General features: G+C 36.0%; 1 protein-coding gene across 1 annotated transcript in view; it reads right to left on the bottom strand.

Moving 5' to 3' along the window:
* The window catches only part of CNTLN (centlein), a 168,238-nt gene that overhangs the window by 57,911 nt on the left and 96,968 nt on the right, over positions 1 to 13,359 (bottom strand). Inside the window, 5 exon segments of the mRNA XM_088157014.1 lie at positions 782 to 991; positions 3,572 to 3,942; positions 3,944 to 4,038; positions 4,041 to 4,080; positions 6,894 to 6,972. Coding sequence (XP_088013140.1) covers positions 782 to 991; positions 3,572 to 3,942; positions 3,944 to 4,038; positions 4,041 to 4,080; positions 6,894 to 6,972 — 795 coding nt within the window.

Genomic DNA, 13,359 nt, shown 5'->3' on the forward strand with positions numbered 1-13,359 from the left:
CCTGAAGCCCGTGGAGGAGACCCACACCCCAGCAGGTGGATGCCTGAGAGGAGGCTGTAACCCCATGGGAGGCCTGGGCTGGAGCAGGGTCCTGGCAGGGACCTGCAGACCTGGGGAGACACGAGCCCACACCAGGACTTGTGATCCCATGGGGTCCACGCTGGAGCAGCCTGTCCTTGAAGGACTGCACCCCGTGGAAAAGTGACCCACTTTGCAGCAGTTGGTGCAGGACTGTTGTCCATGTGAGAGTGGACTCTTACACTTCATGGAGAACTGTCTCCCATGGCAGGGACCCCATGGAGCAGGGGAAGGAGTTCCCTTCCTGGGCAGTAGGAGAAACAACAGGGGATGAACGGACCATAACCCCCATTCTCTGTCTCCATGTGCTGCTGGGGGGAAGAAGGAGAGCTGGAAAGGAGGGAGGGGTGGAGGAAGCTATTTTAAGGTCTTCCTTTATTTCTCATTATCCTCCTTTGATTTTGTTAGTAAAAAATTAAATTTATATGTCTAATTCAACTTTGTTTTGCCCATGGCAGTATTTGGTGAGTAATCTCTCTCTTTCTCTACCTCAGCCCACAAGCCCTTTGTTCTATTTTCTCTCCCCTGTCCAGCTGCAGAGGCTTTGGTCGGTGCCTGGCATCTAGCCAGGGTCAACCCATGACAGCAGACGTACTGTTCAGAAATCATTCTAAAATGTAATGAATCCCCCCGCCAAATATCTGGAAACAGGCTTTCACTTCTAATATTGTGAGTCAAATTAATGAAGAGAGGACAGTGATGCTAATACTTAAACTCCAAAACTCCACTCAGACGAATAAATCTAGCTCTATTATACACCTTTTTATTATATTGTTCATTTTGGACTTCTAAATGAACCACACTGCAAGGCTTTTTTTCTTCTTGTGTACTTCTGTCTGGCAGTGGATCAATGTTTTGCACTGTCTTCATAATCACTGGTTCCAAACTTCCAGAAGTTGGTATTTCAGAGTCACTAAAGCAACACATGCAGGAAAACAAACAACAAAATCAAAAACAAAATCAACCTAAATACTAAATTTTCCAGAGACAATGCATAAGCACATAGAGATAAACTCATGCAAGAAAGAAGAGAAACTAATATAAAATGCAAACAGTAAGTTGACTTATTCAATATGCTTTACAAATACAATAAAGCAAAAATCTATCTCTGCAATATTCTATCAAGTTCTGCTCTGTCAAATGCAATCTCACTCCATAATGCACAGAGGCCTGAGATTCAGCTACTTCTTAAAAGACAACTTTTAGGCAATCCGCAGAAGTAAAATAAATGAAAAAATACTTGATTATACTTCTAGCTCGTGAATGGCTCATAAACTGTCCTTCATTTTCACATTTTATAATATAACAAGTAAATGCACAATACTTAATAACATTTTGTTTCAATTCAACTTTATTTGTAGTGTTGACTGAGACAAACTCAGAAATCACACCTCAGTGAAAGCTCTATTTAGCGCCCCTTTGGAATGCTCTTAAATTCTGTAAACCTTTTAATACTTTCAGTGAGATTCCAGAGAAACTGGACCTGAAACTTTAAATCTTCTGACAATTTTTCCAGAGAATTGCGCTCAAAATGCTCCTAATTTCCAGTTTTTCACTGCCTTACCCCACATTATCATTTGCTTTCTTATATTCAGGGACGTCTACTTTAAAACATGAAATCTTGGATATATCCTTTTCTATAACATCAGTGGCTATTTATCATCATTTGTGTGAGCAGATTTGTGAAGGAATCCCTTGACAAAAGGCTAGTTTGATTTGTTACTTTTCAAACCAAGGTACTTAAAAGAGCATAACTGAGTTCAAATTAAGTTACACCATCATAAAAATTAATGGTTTAGAGATGCAGTTTACTTAACCAGAGAAAAGGCCTCAAATTGACATGAAGAGTTCACACATAAACATGTTTATACTTTTCAAAACCTGTCCTGACACATTGGTATGTCTTACTGACTGATGAGAACAGAAATCAATGCAATGTTTTAAAGGGGCTGTTGTATAGCCACAGAGATATTTCTACCTACATACACATTTCCCTCTCCTGCTTTAAGGAATGTTCTATTTAGAAAATGGAAGGTTTGCATTTAGAAACTCAGAGCCAGCTACTAGTGATAAAGAATGGTATTTATTAATAAGCAGAAGAGGAAACTAAATCAAGATATTTCTCTAACTTGTTGAGAGTGACACCTTTAAACTTCACTTTCAAAAATGTTCACTGCTCTATGACAAGAATTCCTTAACCTACCATTTTTACAATTATTAAAAGCAGTATTCATGGCTATTCATAGTTTCACAAGTGAAGCTATGCAATTACTTTTAATTTCAAACTTAAAGTGTAATGACAATGCGTTTGCTCAATTTTTTTCTTAAAGAGAACATATCAAATTAATTACTCACTAATTACAACATGCATACATGCTTCCATATGTGCAAACATGTATGTTTTCTATTAAAATCAGATCTGCAATATTTAATTATACATAAAAACAAACAAGCTTTACATTAATGATAACAACTGACAAATGACATGGTTCTTAATTTGTTTTCTACCTCGAGATTCTATGTTCAAGAACACCCTATTTTGTATGGGGAGAAGTAGTACAAAGGCTTCACTTGCCACTATTGATTTACTCCATATGACACACAGAGCCAGTACAAAGCCTGTGAAGACAATTCTATTTTCTTTACTCTTTTCCCATGTTTCCTGTATTTTGGATATATACAGGGTTGAGAAATTTCTTTGCTTGTCTCTTAAAACAAAGTCCTGAAAGACAAGGTGTGATAACCATTTACCTAGTGGCTAACTGCTGCCTCCTCAAGTATACAGGGACATAATAAGGAGAAGCAAAAATTCTCATTGTTTATATGGCACTTGCCAGTGGAATTTTCTAAGAGCCTTTTGATTCAAGACTGGGATTGTATACGGTAGCCATCACCTTTAAAGAATGGATTTTTAACCATCATTCAATTAAAGTTAGTACAATGACTGCATAAAACATACATGAAATAATTAGTGTGGATGGTTCTTAATTTAAAGGATGTTAAACAGCTTGTAGACATCTGCTAGCAAGCCGAAATGGGTCATTCAAAATTTATCTAACTAAATTAAGGGGAAAAAATGTTTCTCCTCCCGGGTCGGCATGTCACAAGATAACTAAACCGACTTACTAGGCTTGCCTGGGAATCCTTAGCTGTCAGTGGTGAATATGCAAAAGGCCAGCAAATTAAATCAACCTGCCAAACTGTCAATTTCAAGCCTCATGACTGCATGAAAATAGCATCACTGGAAGAAATCAAGCATTGCCTTCTTTTGGGTTTCCTGGCACCTATTCAAATACTCATGCAGTTGTGGCTAATTTCGCATGCAAATTTCAGTCAATAAGCTCAGAACAAGACCTCCCAAGATATTTCAAAGGATCTGACAGTATTTTTTTTGAATACCAAATCAACAGTAGTTGAAATTCAATCTCCATTTGCTAGTGCTTTACATATGCACAGTGTCCCCTCTACAGGGCTAAGCTAATGAGAGCTGTACCTGCTTTCACTCACATCCTCCCAGCCGTCCTTACTGAAGTTCTCAAATACATGACTCATAACCTTGATGGACTGTTTGAGAAAAGCTCCATGATGTCCCAAAGAGCTCTTTTTCTTGGCTGTTTTTAATTTAACCTTGGTGCCTGTTATCTTGCAATTACATTGCCCAGAGATTGCCACTGCTTTGGCTTTATCTGGCAAACACTTCTGCTCCTGCACTTGACTCAGCAAATCTTCACTTTCATTTCTCAACCTGTTAGCTTTTGTCACTTGCCTCTTCAAAGAGGCAGCTTCTTTTTCCTTCTCATCAATCACTAACTGAAGTTCTGTTTTTTCTCTTTTTACTTCACAAATCCTCTTAAGTAGAGTTTCCAGCTCTTTTTCTTGAGTCTTCCTTTTCCACTTTTAAAGATTCTTTCAAACATATTTTCTCATTCAGTAAGTCTTTATTTACTTCTTTCTGTTTAACTCCCCTTCAATAGCTTTGAATCTTCTTTCTGGTTGTTGTACCTAAGTAAAGCAATTTTAGCATTCACAATATTTCAGTCTGTCTTGAAAAACCCCAAACTATGTTTTCAGATATATTTATTATATGACAATAATATCATATGAAGAACAAGGACAAAAGCTATCTGTAGTCCTTAATTTAAAAATACTTTTAACGTAGTGCAGATGAAAACATTTTAGCTGCAATAATACAGCTGTTGAGCAAAAGGCAGATGGTAAAAGAACTTAAAATTCCAGGCAAAATGACATAGAAGTTTAAGCGTGCCATGCTAATGAATCTTCCTGATGCATCTTGAGCTCATTACTGATTTGGTTATACATACTAATTGAATTTAAAAAAACATTTTCAGAAGGATTATTACTTTGAAATATGGACAGTTTTGCACTAGCTATCTGAAGCAACAAGTTCTTTCAAGTGTTGTAAATACAAAAATAAAATATTAATCTGATCTTTCAAAAAAACCCTTAAAAATCCTAGCAAGAGATATCAGAAACTCAGCACCTAAAAATATGGATGCTACTATGTGTTTTCTATTCACAGAAAGGGAAAATCTATCATGTTTCAATTAAGAGACTAATTTTACAAGTTTCTCACATAAATTTTGAAGAAGCATTCTACCTATGTTTTGCTTTTAAAAGTCCTTTGAGATTTACTGATATTGACATTAACAATAAACTGATTCTCTGTGATGCTCTGGAATATATAACATAAAGGACAATTTCCAGAAATAAGGGAGCAATTTTAATTTTAGCAGATACTAAAATGATTATTTCGTCTATGAGGTATCCCCAGAAGCCTGAAAAGGGCATCAGAACAAGTTTTGTGCTCAGTAACCACTGACTCGAATACTTGGAGAAATTTAAATGTTTTTTTACAAATTTAATCCCCACACTTTCACTAAGGGAAATGTCAGGGGCTCTAGGTTTCTCCATACATTTGTTAGGGAAGACAATTTTTCCAGGAGTTATACTAACACATGTGTGGCTAACTTGAACTCCCAACCTTGTAAAACACTGGCCAGTTCCCACACTTTGTAGCAATACAAAATGCCAAAACTATCTTTGACACTGAAAATATTGAAATCATACTATTTCTGCAAGTTTTTATTTTTAGGTTTTTACAACAGCATTTCGCCAATGCTTCTAGATTATTTTTAAATTTATGAAATGTTTTTCTAAGTGGGTATTACAGATATGATTCAGATAAATGAGAGCTCTTGATGTACAGGGCAAATTAGGATGAGCTGCTCAAACTTCACATGCATTTGTGAATTGGATACTGAATTTGTGAGTGTGATAGGACATTTTTAATATGAAGAGACAACGCATTATGGCTGCATAAAGTTATTGGGTGAAATTAGAAAGGGATTTTTTTTTTTCCAAATGCTTTAGTGAAACAAAGTGTTATAATTCAAATCACAGTTTGCATTTTCTACCCCAATGACAACGTGTTAGACAAATATCTTTCTTCAATCACCTTCCTAAACTGAGATTCTGCTGTTGTTTTCTCAATTCTTTAAAGCAACCTTTTGCACTCAGTAGCACTTAAAGTCATGTATGACAGCTGGAAGGAAATAAACAATGAATAGCATCTACACCTATCCCTAAGGTACCATCATAACTCTGTATATCCATAGAGATAAAAATTATGTAGTACCTGGCAAACAAAATTATAGTTCTGAAATATAGATGATAAGCAAGCATAAACTGTGACATTTCAGATGGTAGCATTCATATTATTTCAATTACTCACTCTACCTTAAGATAAATGAATGTGAGCACTTCCTATTCTGCGTGTTATTATTTTAACATGATGTTTGTCATTCAGTAATAACGAGATGACAGCCTTCATTGCCTGACCATATGGCAAGTGTTACAAGTATATGCAATCACATCATCTGCTGTAAATTACCATACTTCCTACAAGTTAATTCACAGATAAAAAATAAATAGACATACCCGAACTGACATTCAAAGTTATAGATTTGCGTTTATTCAATTTAAGCTTGCTTTTAAAGATTTATAAGTAATTAAACAAATAGGTTTGCAAAATGACAAACAAAAGGCATGATACTGTTTGAAGGATGCCTTTTCGTTGCAAGCAAACAAAACATATGGTAAAATACAAGTGAGCCCTCTTAAGTGAACACCTGTTAACATACAAAACTACTTGTGTATATTACAAATATCAATACAAATACCAACTAGTTAAGAACATCTTGTTAGTGTATGAGGCAAAACCTGTAGAATGTTAGGCAGTAAAGATAAAATGCTTACCATTATTTTTTAAGCTAGAGAACACTACATGCATATGGTACTATCTTGTAAAAAGAGTGACAGACCCACACATAGAAAATAGTTGCACAAGAAACATTGTTCTAAAATTTAAATACAACAAATGGTGGATTTATCACTATTATGAATCAATTCTATTCTGTAGAGAAACTCTATGGAGATTGACACCTGATATTATCTGAAGTTAAATAGGTAGCAAAAAAATTAAGGTTCCCAAAGTTAAGGGACAAAATGCTAAGTGTATGGTACTTACAATTTAGATAATCTGTTAGTTTTTAATATATCCCTGAACACTCTTTTAATTTTCTCTGACATAACCCATGTTTATTTTACATGACACATTCACAGTTATTTCCCTAGAATTAATTTCTGAGCAAAATTCAGGAAAGCCACAATTTTAAATTAGGAAAGAAAAGGATGACTTAAATTCATGAGTACTGACATTTATACATACATATGTACATATATATTATGATTCTTATATTAAAATTTAGATCTGTTTGTTGGGGTTGGTGTCTTACCTTCTGTAACATCTCATGTGAAACTTCTCTCATATACCTTTTTGGAATATTACCCTTGATTACATCATCTTCACAGGCTCTATCAGAAAATAAATGACACATCTTTATAATAAAATACATTATGACACCTAGTATTTCACTAAAACAATCCGCAGACATTTTAATGAAATGCATTCTTTACTTCTATAATTATTTATAAAGTAGTCTATTTTCTTGACAAGCTTTTTGGTCAGTTTCTAAAGTGACCTCTCTTCAAAGTGTTCTGTCCCATAATTATGAATCTCTGTAGCATCACAGTATGTTTTTTTCAGAGTACAAGCTTTTCAAAGGTACAATAGATCTGCAGGTTAAAGACACCGCACTTTCATTCCAATTTTTATTCTTTTACAGACTATTCCCTCTATGCCTTAAAAGCAGAATTCATTTCCGTTTTATCTACACAGTCACTATCAGTTTTGTTCTCTAGGTCTTGTCCCCTGCTAGGAGGATCAGAGTGATTGGTGAACAAAGCAAACAGTAACTGAATTAGGATGGATGAAAACTTTAAACTCTGGTTTTTGTTAAGTTAAAGATCATGTACTTCACTAGATAAATCACACATATCATTCAACTGAAATACTGTGAAATCATAACAATTAGAAATTGATACAACTAATGACAGCCAACATGAATCTAAGCATCACTGTCAGAGAAAGCTATAACTTTAGATACTAAAAATCCTAAGTTAAAAATTAGTTATTCATGAAAAAAAGTTTAGAAGTACCAATATATATGGTCAATCAGAAATCAAGATCTTAGCATTCCCAAATTGCCCACTGCTCAAAGAAACGAGCAATTAAACACCTCAGAAGGATTTCATCTTAGAATATGAAATATTGCATTACAGAACAAAAAAAATCCCAAAACTCTAAAAGCACCACAATATTACTATTTCTTTTTTGGTCTTTCATTCTTTAAAGAATTAATCTTAAGGGATAAATATCTGTGCTACATTGTGGAGGTCTGCTTTAAAAGTAATATTTCAAACTACAAGCAGACACTGCAGGTCACTTAAAAACTTTTGATTTATAAACAAAGCAAGTGTAGAAGAAAACAGTGTTACTCTCTGTAGATTCACAATCCTCTTGATATAAACAGTGACTAACAAGTTTGTTAGAGTGAATTAGACCTTTCTTTTGTCTTTGGAACATGTCATGGCCAATTAATACTTCTGTATTCATGAAATAAATAGAACGCTATTCTAAAGATAATAAAAGCTGAAAAAGGTAAAACTATGCATCTGGGGAATATGTACCTTTACCTTGATATTAATATGTTAGTTCCCATGTTACTTCAGACTACAGTCCCCCAGCACAGTGGTACTGCATACATTTAGAACATTCTTTAAGTAACACACAAAGATAATACGAACATGCTTTTCATCTTTTTCTAAATATTCACTCATTTGAATGCCTGTCGTAGCTTTTATATCAGCATTTACTGTACTCCACTGAAAAGAAAAATTATTTCCCATTGTCAAAGAAACTGATCAAAGCACACAAGGTGTTATGTTTATTATGTGGATGTATTAAAATGCAATTGAAAACACTACAAATAAATAAATATATGCAGATAGTAAAGAATATACTACTGCAAAATGGATAGAAAAGACTATCTATTTTCAGTATTACAAAGAAGACACAAGCAACATGAATTGAAGCGTAGCCAAAGGTCACTGAAACTGAACCCTTTCTATTGAGCAGAAAATATATGGGCCATTCAAGCCCCTTCTCCCTTCTAATTGTTATGTAATTGTTCATAGGAATTGGTTAGAGAGGCAGTGAAACAGTATTGCCTGTAACTGTCTGTCTAGGACAGCAGAAAGATACGTCCTATCAGTCTACTCAGCAAGACATGCTCTGTGTGTCATACTCCTACATAAAAAAAATCTTCTCCCTCAAGGAATAGACCCACAATCCATAAACCCCACTATCTCCAGTCATCAAATTACCATGGTCTTATATAAGCACACTTATATCCCACTGAGAAAACATAGTTAACTGTCAGCTTTAGAACATAAAACTTAATTCCTAATTAATAGTCATCAAATCTGATGATGAGTTAGTTCAACACTGCTGCCAAAATGGTACTTGAATTATGAAACTATAGGTCATTATTACTATTTGCAGAAAGCCTGCTTACACAAAGAAAAAACCCACGCCTTTAAAAAAAACAAACAAAACACCAACACAATAAAGCACTGTAATAGTCACTTACAAAGAACCTATAAAAACCATCAAAGGAATTACATTTTTGCCTGCAGTACACACCAGGTGGAGGATTTCCCTGACAGGAAAAAAGGTGCCATGGTGCATAAAGCCACTGTGTTACTGACTCCAGTGGTGGGCACCCATGCTGCTGGATGGAAAGAAACTTCTGGTGGGATGAAGACCAGAAGGGAATGCCACTCCCACATAAATACACTAAGGACACAGTACATTCAGGAGTCTCATAATGAAAGAAGCCTTCAAACTGCCTCCTTGAAGAAATTGAAGGCTTTACTGCTTTTTAAGAAGGCATTTGTTATGTTACTGAATAGGATTTGGTGGATCCACTATCCTGCTTTTGGAGGAAACAGCATGACTATCTGTCAACACATCCTTTACCCTCATAAACAAATAATGACATGAATAGCATGAACAGTGAATTTGGATTTAATGACTACTAGAAAATAATTAGACAACACAAAAAGAATAGAAAGAAATGTGGAATGACAGGAACAGAGTTGCCTTTTCCCTTGATCCACTTCATCTTTGACCAATAGAATTTTAAAAGCTATACAGAAGAACAACAAAACTATCCACTACTTCTTCCTGACAAACACAACTGATGTCCAATAAAACCAGACAATTTTAATACAGGAAAACTCAGTCTCATTTTACAGATTTTATCCTTTGATATTAGGATGCCTGATAAAAATAGGTATCTATCTGCTAAGGTGATAGTGAATTCTAATCTCATTGATAAACTGAGGAAATTGACATCAGGTTTCCTTTTATAAAATAAAACATACCGAAATTATTAACAAAGTGTATGTAGACTATATCAAGTTTGGACTCGCAGCAAATTACTGATAATGGACATGAGGCTGTATTTTTATTTAGGAAGAGGCATTTAATACCCTTTTGAAGACAGAGGCTGTATGTCAGCTTCAGTCATTGCGGTGTAACCTTCTAGAAAATCTCAAACAATACATGTGTCATGACTGCAACTTCCTTTGATTTTTAAGAGGAACAATAAGGAAATTACTTTTTAGAGAACTTTTGAGCAACGATTTTTTTACACTTTAATTGGTAAACATTTGGAAACAGCTAGAATCATCCCAGTCTTCTGTGCTAACAGGAAACTTTTGCTTAATATGTAACTTTGGACTTGAATCTTATCAGACATTTCCTTTTTATTTAAATGATACCCGTAACAATACAGACTGGAAAAGGTAAATAAACTTTACCTAGAACACTTCACAATAGTTAAAACATTTTTTCTCAGCCCCAACAAAAGACTAGCTAATAATTTTACTAATTACCAAACCAGAAGAGTGCATCCACCCACAAACTCTTAAAAGAGGATATATTAACCAGAAAAGATAATGAAAAAAAAAGGAAGAAAATATTAATCGTTAAAGCACTAAACACATCAAGAACTGGCAGTTCTGGAGATCTGACTGCTTTTTAGAAAAGTCTGGCTATTGCTCAGCAGGCCCATAACTACTCACCACTGGTTATCTTTCCCCTTCTCTCTGCAAAGACTAACTGAATCGGAAAAACAAAGAAGTGATTCTTAAAGTCAGTATTTAAACCTTCAATTCTGTGGTTCAATTTTGTGAACACAAAACATAAGACGCAGCACAAAAGAAAAAGGTTACTTTCAGTTTTCAGCAGCTTGATATTCCCACTTTATTTTAAAGACAGAATGTTAAAATTAAGGAAAAAAATCTATATTTTTTCATTCAAGTGGTCAACTGTATCTCAAAAAAGAGAAAACAACCACCAGGAGAAAACTGCAATAAAGAATGGTACAGCTTTATTGCTAAGAATATGTAGAGTACTTCTCCAAGTCTCCTACTTACTTCCTTTGTACAGTATTGTGCATAAAGAATTCACCACAGATGCAATTCCCAGCTGGACTGTAATTATGCACTCTTGAATATTTCTCCCAGACCATTCAGGAACAGCTAATAATACAAAGAATCAGAGGAACGATGGAGAGGCAGTAGCAATATATTACCTATCTGACTGACAAAGACTCATCTCCACAGAAGCATTAACTACTGTAGATATCATAAAGATATAAAAGAAGATATTCATGATCAATTCTTACAATTTCATAATTTTGATTTACTTTCGAATTCACATACATTCCAGTCTAGTCACATAGTAGACTAGAATTAAAACAGACATCTGAATAAGCATGAAATTACTGTATCACTGTATTTCATAAATAGGTGGAATATACACGTTAATTGCAAATGTAGTAGTGTATATATATGCATACAAATTGTCATTGACTTAACAGATGTGTGGACAACTAATGAGAAAAGATACTTTCAAATCACGGGTATGGCCATATGATTACAAAACACACAGTTATGAAAAAGAAGCCAATCTTTGGAAAGAAAATAACCTTATATAATTAATTAGTATTCTGATAGATTACTGTACTGGGTTTGAGTGGCCTGGCTTTGGTAGTAGGAGGGCCTACAAGAGGGGCTTCTGTGAGAAGATGCCAGAAGCTTCTTCCATGTCCAGCAGAGCCAATCCCTGGCACCTACAAGACCACTGACCCAGGCTGGGCCAATCAGAGATGACAGTAACAGGGTAACATAATTAAGAAGGAAAAAAAGGAAATTGCAGATGTAATTGTGGCCAGAGAAGAGCAGAGAGAGAACATGTGAGAGGAACAACTGTGCAGACACCAAGGTCAGTGCAGAAGGAGGGACAGGAGGTGCTCCAGCAGGTGCTGCAGCTGAGATGCCCCTGTGGCCTGTGCTGCAGACCATGGTGAAGCAGCTGCAGCCCATGGAGGATCACAGGGATGCAGAGATCCACCTGAAGCCCGTGGAGGAGACCCACACCCCAGCAGGTGGATGCCTGAGAGGAGGCTGTAACCCCATGGGAGGCCTGGGCTGGAGCAGGGTCCTGGCAGGGACCTGCAGACCTGGGGAGACACGAGCCCACACCAGGACTTGTGATCCCATGGGGTCCACGCTGGAGCAGCCTGTCCTTGAAGGACTGCACCCCGTGGAAAAGTGACCCACTTTGCAGCAGTTGGTGCAGGACTGTTGTCCATGTGAGACTGGACTCTTACACTTCATGGAGAACTGTCTCCCATGGCAGGGACCCCATGGAGCAGGGGAAGGAGTTCCCTTCCTGGGCAGTAGGAGAAACAACAGGGGATGAACGGACCATAACCCCCATTCCCTGTCTCCATGTGCTGCTGGGGGGAAGAAGGAGAGCTGGGAAGGAGGGAGGGATGAGAAGAAGGTGTTTTTATTTCTCTTTTGATTTTTTTGTAATAAATTCAATTAATATCTTGAAGCTGAGTCTGTTTTGCCCATGACAGTGCCTGGCGAGTGATCTCTCTCTGTCCTTATCTCAGCCCATGAGCCCTTCATTATATTTTCTCCTCCCAGTCCAATTGTGGAGGAAAGTGATAGAGAGGCTTTGGTACATGCCTGGCATCCAGCCAGGCTCAATCCAGTACAATTACAACTACAGCTATAAAATACTGTACCTTCTCCTTTTTGCTATAAGCATAGTTCCTGTATTATGAACTTATTCGAAGATTGGTGTTTTCACCTGATCCAATTCTTCTTCAAGATTCAGGCAATAAAAGAGGAATTAAAGAAATAGGTACAATCACACAGATGCCACTAAAATCATTAAAAAATAAAACTAACCCATAACCAACGTATAGTAATACACATAAATACAAATAAAGTTGTCAACACCCAGTAATTAGTTCTAATTTGACAACATGTAGCATTACTTCAAACGTAAGGAGTCCTTTGTACAGCAGCTTTTTAAAATGTGTAAATCAATTGAATTTCCAAAATTCAGACACAATACTGATTGCAACATACACTAAGAAGTTTCATCTTTTTTAGGAAAGAAAATGTTTGAGTTTAAAAGAAGGCCAGTAGGAGAAGGAATCCTTTTAAGAGGTAAATAAATACTCTGTCTCAGGGGAAACTGCCAGCCGAACTTGTGAAGATACGTCTTACGATCTAGTAACTATTCAAGAAACTTATTAACAGAATGATTCCTCCCATTTTCCAGCCCTGATGGACTACTATATTACTACCATAGTTTATTCTGTAATATCAACCAGCTAAGGTCTGCACAACAAATTGAATTACTCTTTTTTCAATTTAATAAAATTACATACAAATAAAGTTGCCAGGATACCAGTACTAAAGTTTCAAAGT

The sequence above is a fragment of the Sturnus vulgaris genome, chromosome Z, assembly GCF_052056855.1.
Source record: "Sturnus vulgaris isolate bStuVul1 chromosome Z, bStuVul1.hap1, whole genome shotgun sequence".
Classification (NCBI taxonomy): Eukaryota; Metazoa; Chordata; class Aves; order Passeriformes; family Sturnidae; genus Sturnus; species Sturnus vulgaris.